The sequence below is a fragment of the Zosterops lateralis genome (genome assembly GCF_965231275.1).
Source record: "Zosterops lateralis genome assembly, chromosome: 1".
NCBI classification, from domain to species: domain Eukaryota; kingdom Metazoa; phylum Chordata; class Aves; order Passeriformes; family Zosteropidae; genus Zosterops; species Zosterops lateralis.
The window spans coordinates 69,466,032-69,482,688 of NC_139762.1; the positions used below are offsets into that span (position 1 = coordinate 69,466,032).

The 16,657-nt window shown below is 38.8% G+C and overlaps 1 protein-coding gene across 1 annotated transcript in view; it reads right to left on the reverse strand.

Moving 5' to 3' along the window:
* GMDS (GDP-mannose 4,6-dehydratase) overlaps positions 1–16,657 on the reverse strand; it is a 406,821-nt gene that overhangs the window by 222,670 nt on the left and 167,494 nt on the right. Inside the window, exon 7 of the mRNA XM_083864918.1 lies at positions 2,836–2,963. Coding sequence (XP_083721044.1) covers positions 2,836–2,963 — 128 coding nt within the window. The remainder of the gene's footprint in view (positions 1–2,835; positions 2,964–16,657) is intronic.

Genomic DNA, 16,657 nt, shown 5'->3' on the forward strand with positions numbered 1-16,657 from the left:
AGATGGGCAGATGCCCTCGATGGGCACCTACATGCCTCAGTGTAGGCACACGCTTCCATGCTTTATTGTACACAAAGGAGTTTGCCCAAAATCACAGTGGCAGTCAAATGAACTCACACAATCGAAGCCCAAGAGTCATCAATTCTGCATGTGCTTTGTAACCACCAGACATCCCCAAATCCAACACACACAGGATACTGTCTCTCCATGAAGTCAATGGGAGTTTGCTCATCAGCTTTCATGAGATCAGGAATTGACCCATAATATTTCATAAAGCAACAAAAAGGAATGTATTTATGGTTTTATTATTATCCCTAATAAGGAAATAAGAAGAAAGAAAACACAGTACATGGTCTAGTCTATATGCACATGTGTTACTTGTATTAATATCAATGGGATTTAAAGCTACATATGGAGAGGATAAGATATATCCCTATGTGTTCAGCCATATGCTTAAGGAAGCTCCCAAAATGCTTGTAAATATGATCATGCTTTCTAACATATTATGTATTTATTTGAACAACGTTAAATCTCTAAGCCCTACTTTCCAGTCCATTAAAGCCTCAAATAATAGTTTATTTCCAGTTTAAAGTTACCCTATCTTTTAGCCATTAGAAGGCTGCCTGTAACCACATTTCCACAGTACTCAGGGAATTAGAGAATTGATAATAACTCTCCCATCATCTGAAGGGGTACCTCTCTGGGATGAGAAATACTCAAGATAAACTATATTTTAGTGAGGAATTCTTTCCAGAAGATTTTGGGACAGGCCCAAGATGTGTAGCTGAAAGGCCTGGAATGTTACTTGCACAAAAAACATGTGTTTGTGCCATAGACCTCAGACAACTACATTCCTTCTGGAGGCCAAAGGCCTTGAAAGTTAGTCATCCTTCTGGATAGACTTGTTGATTTTTAAGGGTTGAAGGATAGCCTCGATAGGCTGAGGGAGCTGGGCCTGTTCAGCTTCCAGAAGAGAGTTATGAATGCCATCAATGTCTATCAGTATCTGATGTGAGTGTCAAGAGGTCAGATCCAGGCTCTTGGTGGTGCCAAACAATAGGAAAAGAGGCATTGAAGGAACTGACCCACAGGAAGTTGCACCTGAATGTGAGGAAGAACTCTTTTACTGTGCAGGTGACTGAGCACTGCAAAAGATTGCCCAGAGAGATTGTGGAGTTGCCCTCATTGGAGATATGCAAGAACTGTCTGGACACAATTCTGTTCAATGATCTCTAGGATGATCCTGTCTGAGCAGGAAGGTTGGACCAGATGAGCCACTGTGGTACCTTCCAACCTGACCCATCCTGTGATTCTGTGAACACAAGACAAGAGTCTAACCCAGAAGCCACAAGGAAGTTATTTAGGATCTCCCTTAGGGAAGAAGACTTCAGGATTCATCCCATGATTTAAAATCTAGTGCATGATTTATAACCTGTTGGAATGAGCTAGCTGAAGTCCTTATGAAATATTTAATTCCTGTTAACAAATCATATTCATTTTGTTCATGCAACTGATCATTTTATTTGACTTACCTTTTACTTCCTTTCAGTTGAGACTTGGTAACTGATTTTATGATCATTTATGACCATAGTTTCATGCATAAAAAAGATGACTGGGATGGTTTACTGGTTTAACTGCTTCAACCAATATTGTAGCCACAAACATAAAACCATAGTCATGGAGGCACAGTCATTACATTCATGGTGCCCTTAGCACCTCACATGCAACTGCAGCACAGAATCAAAAACAACTTTATTTATAGCTGTCTGCCAAAAACCACCTTCTTCACTTGCTTGATGTAACCCTTTTGATACCAAGGGTTTTTAAATGTCATCCAGGACATCAGATTATAGAGGTATTAAGATTCTGTTTTCTTGCTGGTTTTGGTCGGAAAGAATATTTGAGAGTTCAGCTTTTACTCTACCTTTAAAGTCTCAGTTTATGATAAAAATCAGACTTTTGCCTACTGAGATACTTCTTACTTTGTAATAAAGAAAACCAAAACAAACAGTCATCATCTTTTTAAACTACATCAATGAATGGTGAAGCCAAATCCGGTTTCCCAGCAAGGAATTATTAAAAGACAGAAATAGTCCAATGACCACAGGAAATCTTTAAGCACCAAAATGGGGACAAAAATCTCCTGGGGAAAAGACAATATTTCCTACATGGTCATTCATGTCTCCTTGTAATACAATACAGGGGTATTGTTTGTTTGTCTGCTTAAGTAGATGAGTAGAATAAAATTAGAAACAAATCCCGACTACACAAACATTTCAAACACTAAATGCAGGCTTACGTGTTCCAATACCTGCCATCACAACTATGTTGTGATGCTTCTTTATAATGTATAACCAAAGGTGCCTTTGATCATTAATATAGACCTAATTTTTTGCCTTATTAAAAAAAGGTCACCAACCTCCAGCAGGATCTTTTACTTCAGGTCATACTGCATCTTGCTGAAATCTTAATATTGGTCATAAAATTTGTCAAAAAAATAGAAGAAATACCCTAAAATAGATCCACATTGTAGTCAGACCCCTTCCCCAGGAATTCAGGCAAGGAATGTAAACCCAAAGATTTATTTTTCTGTTCAGGTCATGCCTGGGGTAGACTGCTGTGTTACTAAATTCCCTAATCTGAAGTCAAGAGCAAGACAAAGTTAAAAGACCTCAATAGGCAAAAAATAAATAAAAAAAAATTAAAAATAAATAAATAAATAAATAAAAAAAAAATCCTGAGATAGCCCTCTGTGGACCATAACCTGAAGTTACAGCAATATAAGCATTTTCCCCTCCACAAAGATGATCCAGAAAAAAAAATCTCACAGCTTACCTCAACGTAGTCTCTGGCATGGCCCCAGTCTCTCTTGGCATCCAGATTGCCCAGGCTGAAACAATCCAGCTGCCCAAGGTGAATCTTTGCTACCGATCGACTGATCTTCCGAGTGACAAAGTTAGCCCCTGGAAGAGAAATAGAAAGCAGTGTCAGCATAGCCACAGTGGCAGATAGCTGGCCACAGGAGACACCTTGTACAGCTCAGCACATGGCACTTTCAGTCTTCACTCAGTCCCCTTGCACCACCTAGACCCCTGCCATCTTTTGTCATTTGAGCAAGCTAAGAAGCTTCCAGTGCAAGTGTCACATTAGTTGCACTTTCACAGCAAACATCTTTCTTTGTGAGACTTCTTAAGCATTCCTAATTTGCTGCCTCAGTATTCACTCCAGGCATAAAGCCAAAGAAAATCATTTGGAATGTCAGTTCTGAAACACAAAATGCAAAAGGTTACATAAAGAAGACAGACATCTTAGACCACCCTCAAGTTTTCTATTGCCATTTCTTTTTTCCTTTTTAATTTCTTTTTTCAAGGAATGCATATATCTAAATAAATGCATTATTAATTTAAAAAAAATGGAGACTATGCAAATACTACTTATTCTCTAAAGAACTGTAATGGCTAAGTGCATTCTACTTTTCTAGTTGTTTGGGATTCTTTGTACCTTAGGTTCAGTTAGATCATGAAATTGTGATTTCAACTTTTTCAGTAAAAGACTGTACTTTATTTTACCATATTTCAGTACATTGTCCGTTGCATTAATCTGGGAAAATTGTGTACCCATTTCTGCTTCCAGTGAAGTTGCTTTAAACAATATTCTTAGTTACTTTTTTCAGATCTAGATTTTCAGATTATGATGGCTGTGTTTCTAGAAGGTGGTCATAGTCTCCTCAAAAGCAGAGCTATTTGAATTTAGACCATGAGTTTAGGCTAAACAAGCCCAATGGCATTTGCACACTAATGAGCCACAAAAATTAAAATTACATGCCTTTTTAATAGCTAAAAAGAGATATGGTTAAATGGTGACAGATGATACCTCTTCCAAATGAAAAACAGGAGAGTTAGTGAAAATGCCAGTAGTTGTAAAATGCTTTTAGCAAATTTCAAAAGTCTCAAAAGTGTAGCTTATACATTCACTGAATATATGTAGTTTTTTACATTAAGGAACTCTGCTCTTCAGATATGTATCTCAATATGTTCTGTTCCTGTCAAACAAACAGCAGGTTGCTGCAACATAATTAAATAACGTGAAGTGTCTTTTTCAGACTACTAGTTTTTCCTGTAATGCCAAGAGCACTACAGTAATTTTCTATGCTATTTGACTCTACTAAAAGAAAAAAAAATAGCACACCTCTAAGAATCATGTGGAATGAAGAACTTAAATAATTCAGACCTTACCACAGGACTAAGATAGAATTTTAAATTTTCATCAACTGCTGAACTAATTGCAATTCCAGTTATTAGCCATTTAGGATTATCATCAATTTGCACCTGTTCTTTAAAGGATGAAAATCATATAATTTCCATATCTCCTGAAAAGTTGTTCATATATAAAGGAAGCTCCCTAAACAGTGTGATTTTCAAACTTCCAGAAACAAAATATACTCCAGAGTCTTTTTCTAAGCAAATTTCTCAAAAATTGGACAGTACCAACAGTGGGACTCTGTTATTTGAACTTCTGAAAGCAAAGTACTGTATTTCTCCTGTTCCTGGCTGGACAGGCTTGCAGCAGGAGTGGAGTTCTGGCGTAACAGAAACCAGTGACCAGTAAACTTTGCCTTAGTCAGACTGGTACCTTTCCAAAGATTGTTTCCATTTTTAACTTATCAAAGTGCTTTGAGACCTTCCAACAGATTGTTGCTAATGAATTAAAACAAGATTCAACTTATGGAGAAAACCTACTAGGACTAGCTCTGAAACTTCCTAACCTTCTGCAACAAAACGATTTCAGTTTGCATTTTTGTTCAGCAAATCACAGTTGAAGGAACAGGTTTCTTTCTAGGATAAAGTAGATGGTTTAAAGTTCCAAGCTGCAACTGAGTAGTAAGCAAAACTGACTGCTTTCAACGCTACATTCTCATTTGCAGTGAAAGCAATGAGAGTTCTAGTCACCATCTGCATTAAAGCAAATTTTGCTGTCAACCTGCACAACTAATGAATGTCAACTTCCCTTTGGGAGCAAATGCTTCCTCAGCATTAAAAAAAAAAGGAGCATATTAGGTTGTGTGAGAGAAAAAAATTTATGCTATCGATTTAACTTTAATTATATGAAAGATAACACACAAAAAAGAGCTGATTTGTCTAGCACAGCACAACAAATACCAGTAACTGCTATCTTCTCACAGAGTCACTGTTAACTGGAGAGAAACAACCTTCAAAGATATTCTCCAAGCAAAATCGGAATATTCCTCAAAAGGCTGAAATTAAGAACTAGAGAGCACCCCAAAGAAAAATTAAAACCTCTATTTTCCAGAGATACTCCAGTAAGGGTTCCACTAAATAATTCCAACCCTCTTCTTGGAAGTACCTCAGCATTAAAGCTGTGGACGAAAATTAAACTACTGTTTATTCTGAGAAATATGATTAGAAAACTTTTCATACACCCAAGGACTGAATGGCACATTTCAGAAGCATTTAAATGATATGGTTCATAAATAACGTTTAAGTACTGATTCTCTTCAAACACAGTATCTTAAAATATCCCATTACACTCTATGTTTGATCCCATGCCATTAAATCCACATCATAAGTAGAATTTAAGCTGGTGCCTGCTGGAGTCATACAAAGTAGTTAAGGCTATGTCAGCATTTCCACTAAAAAGCCCTGTCCTAGAGGTTTACAATTTGGCTATGACATTGCTTGGGTCTGAAATATAGCAGAAATAATGTCTTTTTCCTCAAAACTGATTCTATCTAAAAGGTCTAGGCAAAATGCTACACTCAAAATGCTATATCTTTGTATAACTGAATACAAAGTACCTTTTGAGGCACTGGAGCGTTTAGCTTCCTTCTTTGTCAAGGGGTAGTGATGACTTGAACACACAAGAGCATTTTCCCCCACAAAGCAGTCACTCAGTGCCAGGAAGATTATCATCAGAGCTGCTGGTGTGATAACCACTTTACCCTTTTTGTTGATTTTCATCGGATCAAGATGAGGCAGCAGCTAAAATGCCACCAGTTATCACAGGCCTAATTTCTTATGCTACTAACCTTACTAATTCACCTGGAAATATGTTGGTGATAGTGACAGAAGCTACCTTAAACTGGTAGGAAAGAGAGATGTCAGAGTCCCATATTTGTCTCCTGGCTCTGCACTGCTTCCTCAGTTCAGAGAGGTTCTGTAAAACAGAACTAATTTGCTCACATCTAGTACGAATAAATGTGGAATGTTCAAAACTCAGCTACACGGTTGATGTATTTTAATTTATTTGAATGCCTTTTCAAAATGTGTGTGGGTGGCAAATGCCTGGGGAGCTCACTTTCCTACAGTAACCCAGAGCAGAGTCGTTTTTGCTGTCGGTAGGGCCAACCATGCTGGGCTAACTGCCTTGTATATGCAGCAAATACATCCAAATCATGATGGGGCACATTGTTCTCTGGTTTGCATTGCTATGGGCAGCGCTGGAATTGCTGCAACACAGCAGTAAAGATGTGGCCAGGCAGAAGAGATGTGGCCAGACCTAGCAAAGGATGCTGTGGTGTGTCATTTCAGTGGTTTCAAGCAGCATCTGACAAGTTCTTATATTTTAAAAGGGGCCTTTAACAAGAGTTTTCATGATAGGAACTCATGAAAGAGTTTCCAGCTCTTTCAGGAATCCTGGGCATTAGCTTAGATTTGTTTTCAAAATCCAAACCCTTCCTTTGAGATCGTTAGCATTCCAATAGGAACCATAAGGTTATTTACAAATTCGATTTATCCTAGACAGGATTTGAAGCGAGGATTCCTCATCAGGCAGACCTGATCTGTAAAACATATAACTTGTCAGCAAACCACTGCAGGAACAATACTACGATGAAAAGAAATAGTGAAGGTATTATGCAATAGCTTTTGCTCTCCAGCCCAGGCCTGTCGCCCATTGTGCTGCCTGGCTCAGGGTGGAAAACAGCTCATCCCTTCAAGAAGGATGCTGCCTACATCTGGCAGCGATGCAGTTTTGAAAGCTGGACATATCTCTCATTAACACATATTGGAAACTATTGCTTTTGGAGGCATGGTCTTAATGCACCTACCGTTCCAAAGCTGGATTACCCCAAGACAGAAAAAAAAAAAAAAATTAGTCTCTGCATCAGTACCCCATTCCTTTTATCAGCACCGGGGTTTCACCCTTTGTGAATCATAAGGGAACTGCCTGTTTGAAGTAGGTGTTTTTCTCCGGATTCTGTGGTTTAGAAAAAGAACCAAATGGATGAAGCAGCTTTAAGAGCCACTATTGTAGCATCTGCTTCTTTTCAAGAGCCCACATTTTCCAAACTCAAGGCTACATACAAAACCCAACTAATGATAAATCTGGTCTTAGGAAGACTGCTCTCCCTGTAAAACACTACTTCTTGCATGCCTAAGAAAATCCATTATTAACCCTAGCAATAACACAGAATGACAATCAATCTTATAGAATTCAATAGCAGTCTTTATCTATCAACTGAGATGCAGTCCTAGAAAAATATATCAAGTTCTGGTAACACCTTTTTTCTTCATTTTGCATAAAGTATGATGAAAAGGTTTGTGTCTCTGAAGACACTGACACAAGAAAAAAGGCTGAAGTTTGGGGGTTTTTTCCCTCCAATTTTTTGCAGCTCTGGCATAGATTTTCATGGAAGACTAACATGTTCAAACACATTGTGTGCCCAGCGCTTCTACTAACCCAGAGAAACGTATTTCTTTTAACATGTATGTGTTGTAAATTATACATTTAATGAGATCATTAAAATGTTTTGATTGCCTGAAAATCCACACTGCTCATTATTTCCATTCTATGAGAACCTTCTCCATTTTTTGTAATAAGCTGAAATGAAAAAATAAAGCAACACCCTGATCTTCTAAGAAAAGAAGCTTTGAATCTCCTTACACTGATGAAAATCAGTAACAATTATTCCAGAGCAAATGGATTTATTGTCATTGTAAACCAAATGAAAAATCAAGATCTTATAGATCTTTAACCTTCCATATTTTGGGTTTAAATGGAATTTCGAACTGCGTCTTGATCAAAACCACTGATACAGTATTGCATTTTGGTAAAACTAGTAGAGCAGTTACTTAATATATGTTAAGCACTCCTGCATTTAAATTGTGAATCAATTCACAATTTAAAATAACAAATAGTTCTCACAACAACAATTGTACAAAATAGAAACATCACTTTTTGGAAATAAAGGGAAAATCATGGTTTAAAGGGATTTTTTTTCCTTCTGCTTGTCATCCTACATTTTACTAAATTTCACTCAGCAAATATCTTTGGATGAGCTTTGCCATAAAATCCACAATCAGATTTTTGTAAAATGAAATATATATGAAATACGGGTGATATGATTCATAAGCAATTCATTGTAAAGTCATGCATGGGAAACATCTTCCTGACTGAGGAGATAAATCATTTTATTTCCTGAAATATGAGATATAGTGCTTTAATCCTTACATTTTAATCCTGTATAGCATAGCTGGAAATACTTTGTTCCATCATAATATGTTCAATCTTTTTCTCTGTTGTTTAAAATTTTAGAAGTAGCTTATGCTAGTGGTTTTCTCAGATTTTTTTTAGTGTATTTCCAATGTTTTTCAAACATTTTCAGTTTACATACCCCAAACTATTTTTGAATGGACATGTATCTTTCTCTAAACAGGAAAAATAAAGCTATGGATAATATTCTTTTTAAAAAGGTTATTCTTCATCAATCCACTGGGAAACAAGTAACAAAAAATCCACAGATCCCAGACTGAAAGGTGTGGTCCAGTAATAGAAAGATAAAATTGTCCCTCTTTATCAAGTGACCTTCATTTGGAACTACCTTGAAATGCATGATTTAAATAAAATGATGTGGTAGTAATTCCTTTAAATACTGCTAACAAAGACATCAATCATCATATAAACTGACTTATTTTGTTTAATAATACATTGATACACATTATAAACTTTACAATGCCAAAATGCACTAATTCTCCCTGGCTCCATTTTTCATTAGCATATCAGTTTTCTACAGAAAAATGGTACTGAGTCCTTGGGTGCCCATTGTTTAGATAGTGGAAAATGCACTACTAAAATACTTCTGTATTTCAAAAATGAGGAGGTTAAGGCAAAAAGATAAAGGCATTGAGAGATAGGAATCAGCAGGGTGGGGAGCACAGTGGAGGGGGCTGATACTCTAACCACAGAGCACCTCTTCTCCTGCCATCCAGTTGCATACAGAACATTTGGACAGCTGAGGGCAACAGGAGGTCATTGAACTATGCGTGGAGGGAACACAAATTATTGCCTTTTATGATCTGAGTGGAAAATGAGAGTAAGAGACAGACTTGTGAGGAACAACAAGGTACAGAAATATGGCAGGAAGACAGAGAGTAGGAAATTTTTTTTTTTTCCAAGTGGGTGAAAAGATAGCACAAAGTCTACCTCAGGGGAGAACTAGTAAGCTCTGTAAAAAGTAGGGGACACAGAAGTAGGGGAAGAGACCTACCAACCACCACCAAAGGATGAGAATCAAAGGTGGTGTTTGCCACAGCCCAAGCCACACTCCCCAGTGACTCAGTGGTGCTAACCCTTCCCTGGGCATCTGTCATCAGGGCTTTAGACTGCTCATGACTGTTCTGCATACGAACAGAAATAGGCTTCCACCTCTCAAAAAACAATGACAGCATCATTTCCATGACTACACAGCAGCAGCTCTCTAAAGTGACTGTGAAAAAATTATGTTTGATTAGCAGACAATCTGCATGTGTAGGGTGTAGCACAAAGCTATTGGATTTCACAATTAAAATATCACTATTTGGGACTAATTACACTTATCAGATCTATCATATGGGGTTGCTAAAAGGATAGGGTGATATACCAGCAATAACAGTTGGCCAACATATGCTATTTTAGTATATTTCCTCCATATAATTTTTCTTAAATTAAAGTATTTTCCCCTCAGGAACTGTACACTGAACAGGAAAAGGTGAGGCATCAAAGATTCTTATAAAGGAAAACCCAAACATTAATACTGAAAACAATATGTAAAAGTGTTATTCCTGTTCCCAAGTTTATGTTGCTAATGGCGCTTACATAAACAGAGCAGCGTTTCGCTTACAGAAAACTTAACCTTTTGCTCCAAACTATTCACTTTGGTTTTTTTAATCACAGTTCATATACACTGCATTGTAAAACAAAGGTAAATGTCTTTAGCCACTCTGATTTGCTAACATTCATTTGAGCTGTGTTTTTTAAATTGTACAACTAAGGTTATTGAATTAAACCTCCCATTTCAGCTGTCACAGAATTAGACAAGCCCTTGCATGTGTGAGCTGTGGGTAAACATGAGTGTGCTTGCCCATCAATAGACTCTTTACATTGTTAAAGCTTCTGTAAACAATTGTAGTTAAGCACATGCTTTGTTTAATTGATGCTACAATAGCTAGAACTGTATGCAACCAAAAGGAAAATTCAGCGCTTCTACAAAATGGAATTATCCTGCAGTCTTAGGCAACTTGCACAAATCCCTCTGATTTTAACTTCTCCTGTTTAATGGCTATCGCAGTTCAGACATCTGTGCTCTTAAATTTAACACCCCTTTTCTTTTCTCCCTCTCTTTTCCCTCCTCCATCCTCTCAGCAACCAGTAGCACATCAAAAACGTTGCTGTTTGATGGTTCAAGCTGAGACATTCAGTCTTTACCCTTACACTCTCCTGAGATGAAGCAGGCAAGGCTTTTAATCTTTCCTGGTGACACATGACTGACTAATACAGTTTCTTGGACCTTCTGACCTCTGAGGGACTAAATCTGGTTGGTCTCTCAACCTCTCCAGGTGGCTGGGACATCAGTTTGAGGTGGCTCATGAAGTAAGCAAAGTTTTGCACAAGTTTTCTGTGACTTTCTGTGCACCCGTAATTGTGCTAACTTTTAATGTGCAAATTTCTTGAGTATAAAACATATCATTTCACTTCAAGTCAGGGGGAAAAAGAATTTTCCTTTACTTTCCTGTAGGTTAAAGACTTGTAACAAGAGCTAGCCTTGAAACCAGTCACAGTGGCAAATTTGCTGAGTCAGTGCTGATGTATTTTCTTGGAGCGAGAGAAATGGTCTGGCTACAGCCAAGCAGCTTATTTGAAACTCTGCCTCCCACACAAACTAATAAAGCAGTGCTAGACGGGTTTGACACTTATACAGCATAACTCAAGATGTTCCTAATCCATGTGTCTCCCTTTGGAGCTGTGTTGCTTAACCATTTTTCTCCTAGGACTTTCTTCTGGTTAGCTTTGCGACAGTGGTAGTCCTCAAGGCACCCTTTAGGCCCTCAATACATCATTTGGTAAAAGTGTTTAGATTTTACTAAACCACCATTTGCTACAGAAGTCTTGGAATTACCAAGAGGGGATCCTGAAACTCAGCTGAATCAGTTTTTTCACAAAGCTGGAAACAGCTGAGGGGAAAGAGCTCATCAAGAAGCAACAAGGTGAGAGCCAGTGAGAACTGGAGGGAAGCAAAAAAAAAAAACCCAAAACCAAAACAAAAAAACCCCCTCAGCTTCTGCAAATACAGAAGGGAAAAATTTTTTTTTTCTAGTACAAGGTACATAAAATGCAAGGTGCTATATTTCCTTCCATCTTCCATGTTATGAATAGTTGGATTCTCAGCTAGGATGTGGTGAGAAATACACCTCCAACACCACTGATGATCCCAACAAGTCAATGTACAGATGACCACTTGCAAAATTCTACAGTTACAAATACAAGGATGAAATCCTCCAGCTACAGAAACCCTTTCAGACTCATAACAGACTAATCAAGTAAACACCTGGCTCAGATGTTAAGAGCCAAAAAAAAAGAAATCTCCACGGTGTGCTCTGTGGCATGCGGTCAAGTTGGTGTGCAACCCAAGGGATGAGATCAGCTCACGGTGCTCTCAGCCTACTCTCCCTGTCCCTGCTGTCCCTGTTTCCCAAGCTCTGCTTCTGCACAGGGACAAGTAGTTCTGCTGAAGATCGAGCAGGACAACGCTGGAAGTCATTATTTCGGATAAAAACCAAAGCAACAACCCTGAAATGTAGTATTTTAACAACAGACCCTTGTAAAAAAAAAAAACTTCAATTGATTGTGTGGAGCAGAAGCAGGGAGAACCCAACCCTAAAGTAAGCCCCCAGGCCCTAACAGTTTAAGAAGAGAATGGGGTGAAAAGGCAGAGACATGATGACAGTACACCAGGAAGACCACAGGCCAACAAAGACAGCATGTCCCTTCTGGTCCAAAGGACTTGGCCATGTTTGGTCTAGCTGTGTTGACCTCCTCTGTTCAGAAAGCCAATAAAAACATTATTTCACCTAGCTGTAGTTACTGCTGGTTGCTTAACTTTCCCATGAAAGCTGTGTCCTTACTGCAGCGCAGGATGTGATCACTCTCAGAGGACCCTGAAGTTAAGCAAGGGTGCTACAGCTTCCACACCCAAGCTCTGAACTGGAAATGCCACTAGACAGAGAGGCAGCTCTCCCACAGGCAGAAAGGGTATGTCAGGAGGTTGCATAAAAACATTGCTGAGAGCGAACTCCCCTCTGGGACAAAGCCTGGGCATGTTGCTAATTTTCACTTTAAAATGAATAAGACAACCAAAAAAAGAAATGGGCCCTTATTTAGTGAGAAAATATTTTGAACACAATCATTGAGTAAAATTCTAACAGCTTTTTGAAATGTACACACATTTCAATGAATATTCCTTTTTACTAATGTTGCCACTGAAACTGAATCCTGCTCCTGAATTCTTTCTCTGTGGGAATAGAGATTCTCTAGTGTGATTAATAATAAAAATAAATACGTAGCTATAAACACAGAGAACTCAGCTTTCTGGCAAGATAAATTGGTGCAGTTTCGCTGAAGCCAAATTGCTTAAATTTACAAAGAAGAGGCCAAACTTAAACATACCACCATTACCACATTCAATCACCACAAAAGTTCTGCACAAGAAAATATGAAACAAAACATTTGGAAAGTGATTCGATGGCAAAAAACTCAGAGTGTCTATATAATACATCCACCTACCACCATTCAGCTTGTCATGCTCACTACTGTTTTAATAACAGTATTTTTAAGAATACTTCTTCCTTTGTGGACTCCTGAAATTCGTTGTTATCCTGTTTTTGTGATATTTCCCATTTAAGTTAGTTTATACTTCCTCTAGGAACACAAGAGGCAGTCAGATCACCTGCTGTTCTGAGATGTCTACAATACTTGAACACAATGGGGTGAAACCAGGACAGAAAGTTAGCCCAATTCTGAATTTCCTGGCTTTGTATTTTTAGTGGGACCTTTCACATAATTTTAATATCCCCATAGGTAACTGTGCATGCAGAACAGAAAAACATGCATGCACATACTCTGTACATACTCAAGACAAAGCCGTAAATTCTAGCACCAAAAGTTAGGATTACATGTTTCAGTGTTGTTCCTGAGTGCTCAATGATACAGTTTTACAGAACATCTCTAGATATCACACTGTAATCTTTTTAATACGATAGTTCCCTGTCCAGAAAACAGACTTGCTCTGAGAGTAAAAACTGCTGTCTTGTGAAAAATGAAGTAGGCAAGGGTCGTATGGAGCCTGAAGCTAACCAAACGTAAAGAACCTCAGAGAAAAAAAAAAAAAAAGATTCACAGTTTGGTCTGATTAATGCTGTGACAGCAAAATGAACAAAAGCCTGGTTCTTGTGCAAATTCTGAAAGGGTGCTCAGAAAGTCAGTTAAATCCAGGTTCTCATTTAGTCACTGACATATTTCTTGATGTGCTTGTTATCAAGGCTAAAGGTGGAAACAGATGAGAAGTTTATTCTGAACATGAACTAATCAATCAAGCAACGTTGACTTCTTTTGGTTTTTCATGCCTTAATTTCCGCCCCCTTTCCCCCCCCAAGATAAAGGTAAAATGCCAAAATTTTACAAGAATTTGAGAAAGTTAAGTATCTTGATATTTGTGAAACAATGAGACAGAACTACCCTGGAAGAGTCAAAAAGGGATGAACTCACTCAATAGAGTAAATAAATCTGCTGTAAAAGAATGTTTTTCTTGTTCTCTGCCCACAATCCCACCTTCCCCCATCCCAAGACTGAACATCTAGTTCAGTCAACATTCCAGTGAGACCTCTCCATCCCATGGAAGGAATAAGGAAGAGGGAGCCTGTGGGGAGAAAACCCAAAAGTGCAAACAAGGGCTTTATCAAAATATATAGGCACAAGTTTAAGTTTGTGGAGGCACCCCTCATTCAGTCATTACACAATTTATGAGCCAATCAAATTTGCAAAGCTTCTTTTACCCTCCTTTCATAGCTTTCAGGATGTATTCATATGTACCTCATTTTTTATGCCCACACTAAGGTGAGGAAGACTTCAATTGCTGTAGCCACAGAATGCTTAAATTTTCTGCTTCAGTCTAGAACACACTTTCAAAACTGAACAAAACTGAACTTTAAATAGTTTCCCAAAGCAGACTAAAGAGTTCATCTCTCAAAGAGCAGTTTATTGACAGGCTTGAGGAGCAGAGAGGGAAATCACTGAAATTTAACCCTGAACCCCACGTGAACCCAGGGATTGGGACTGCATATTTTCCACTGTCCTGCCATCTGCTGCTTCACTGCACATGGTAATCTTTGGCAACCCCACTGAGATCTGCCTGGGCTATGGCTCTGTTCAGACAGGGTGTAGAAAGAAAAGACACTGAGAATGTCATGGCTGACTGACCAGACTACTGAGATCAGAGAGATTATGCCTCATTTGCTCACCAAGCCCTGCCAAAAGCAACACCATTTAACTGCAGGTACTCAAAACCCAACAGGCGTGTTTAAAGGAAAAGTAGGCTAAAAAAGAGGACCATTCATAATGTGCATTTGTTTGGGACACTGTAGCTACAACCTTTTGGCAATTACTCACGAGAGTTTTAAAAGAAAGTCTACAGTGCCCAGTATTTCAGGTACAAGTGATATCTGGCAGAAAGTATCATACCCAATTTACAGAACACATAGACCTGGGAGATGACTCAAGGCAGGAATAAACAAAAGGAGCCTAATAGCCCAGCAAACAGAGATAAACAGAGAAAAAAACATAGCTGTTATTTTAAAACAGCTACAGTCTGTTTTTCTCTTGGCTGTGAAATGCTGCACAGTATGGGAGTGCAACGGTATGGTACTTATATGCATAACCTTCATATGTCATCTCATGACAGGGGACCTCCCTTGAGCCAAAGCCAAATCTACATTCATTCCCCAGAGCACCCCCACTAGGCTCCAGATGCAGCAGGCGAAGAATCAGCTCTCAAACTCTGATTTCCTCTGACCACGTTCTTCTGCAAAAGGGCCCCCAAACCCTTCCAGTGATTCAATATCAAATGTGTACACATAGACTTACTGACTTTCAAAATGACATCTCTAAAAGCTAAGAAATATTTCAGAAGTGTCCTAGAACTGCTACGGTATACTTTTAAGGGTGTTGGACCTGCAAGAAAATTACTGTAGGATACAGAGTTACTGTAGGATTTTTGAGTCTTATCATGCTGACAACAACCACCTGTTATTAATGTATCTCTCATCCTCCCTGCTTATGCCAGAAGTACTAAAGACATAGTTCAACATATGTGTCTACAACAACATCCTGCCCTATTTCTTCACTCAAATACTGATCTTGGAAATGACAGTGTCTTCTCTTCTATTTGTTTAGGGGAAAAAAAGGCACTTTGATAAGATAAGCTTCTCCAGGGGCTGCAGAACTATGGTTGGCAGACAGGGTTGACAAATGTTCCTCTGATTGCAAAGGGACACTACAAAATTGTCCCCTGACGTGGAATAGACAATCACTGTCACCCTTTCTTCTTCCCTGCTGCTCTATTGCCTCCACTCTGTCTGCCTCACAGGGAGATCAGGAAAGAGACAGAAAAAAGCCATGTAAGAGAAGAGGAACAGGCATCTTTTCCCCAGTTCCAGCTGTGTTGGAGCCAACAGGCTCTGTTGTTTTGATGATTCCAGGATCCTCACATCTCATTTGATCCCTGCTTGACAGAAGTGCACAGCAGAGGTGGGAATGGCTTGCAGACTTACAGAGGGAGCTTCTGAAACCCTTAGGCTGTTCCCTCCAAGACAGGGCCCTTCTTTCTGAGAACTGGAGTGAAAGAACCTCAACACCGACCTCCAATTAGCAAGCAAGACAGGAGCAATGTGGTAAAATGAGTAAGGCAAAGAGATCAAATATGCTTTCCATTGTGTTTTTGATCCAAACACATATCTTGAAAAAGAGTAGATTTGAAGTAATAACTACCCACTAACATTCTCAGTTTTAACTTCTGCTGCTGAGCCCTGCTGAATCAGAGCTCCCGCTCCCACTCTCCTTCTTGACTCATAACCTCGGTGACAGCCACAAAGCTGGGCAGAGACACTTTATAAAATGTACTAAATGAAGCAACTTTCAATAACAACAAGGACTGGCAGGTAGCCATGTTAGAGAAGGAAAGACCTAGTAGGAATGTCCTGCAGCATAAAAGTCTCTGTTGTTCTCATTACTGCAGAGGAAGAAAATCTCTTTAAATGCTTTTGATTCAAATGATCGTTTGACAGAAACAACGGATGAGACAAATGGCTGTAAAACAAGGCAATTGGATTTC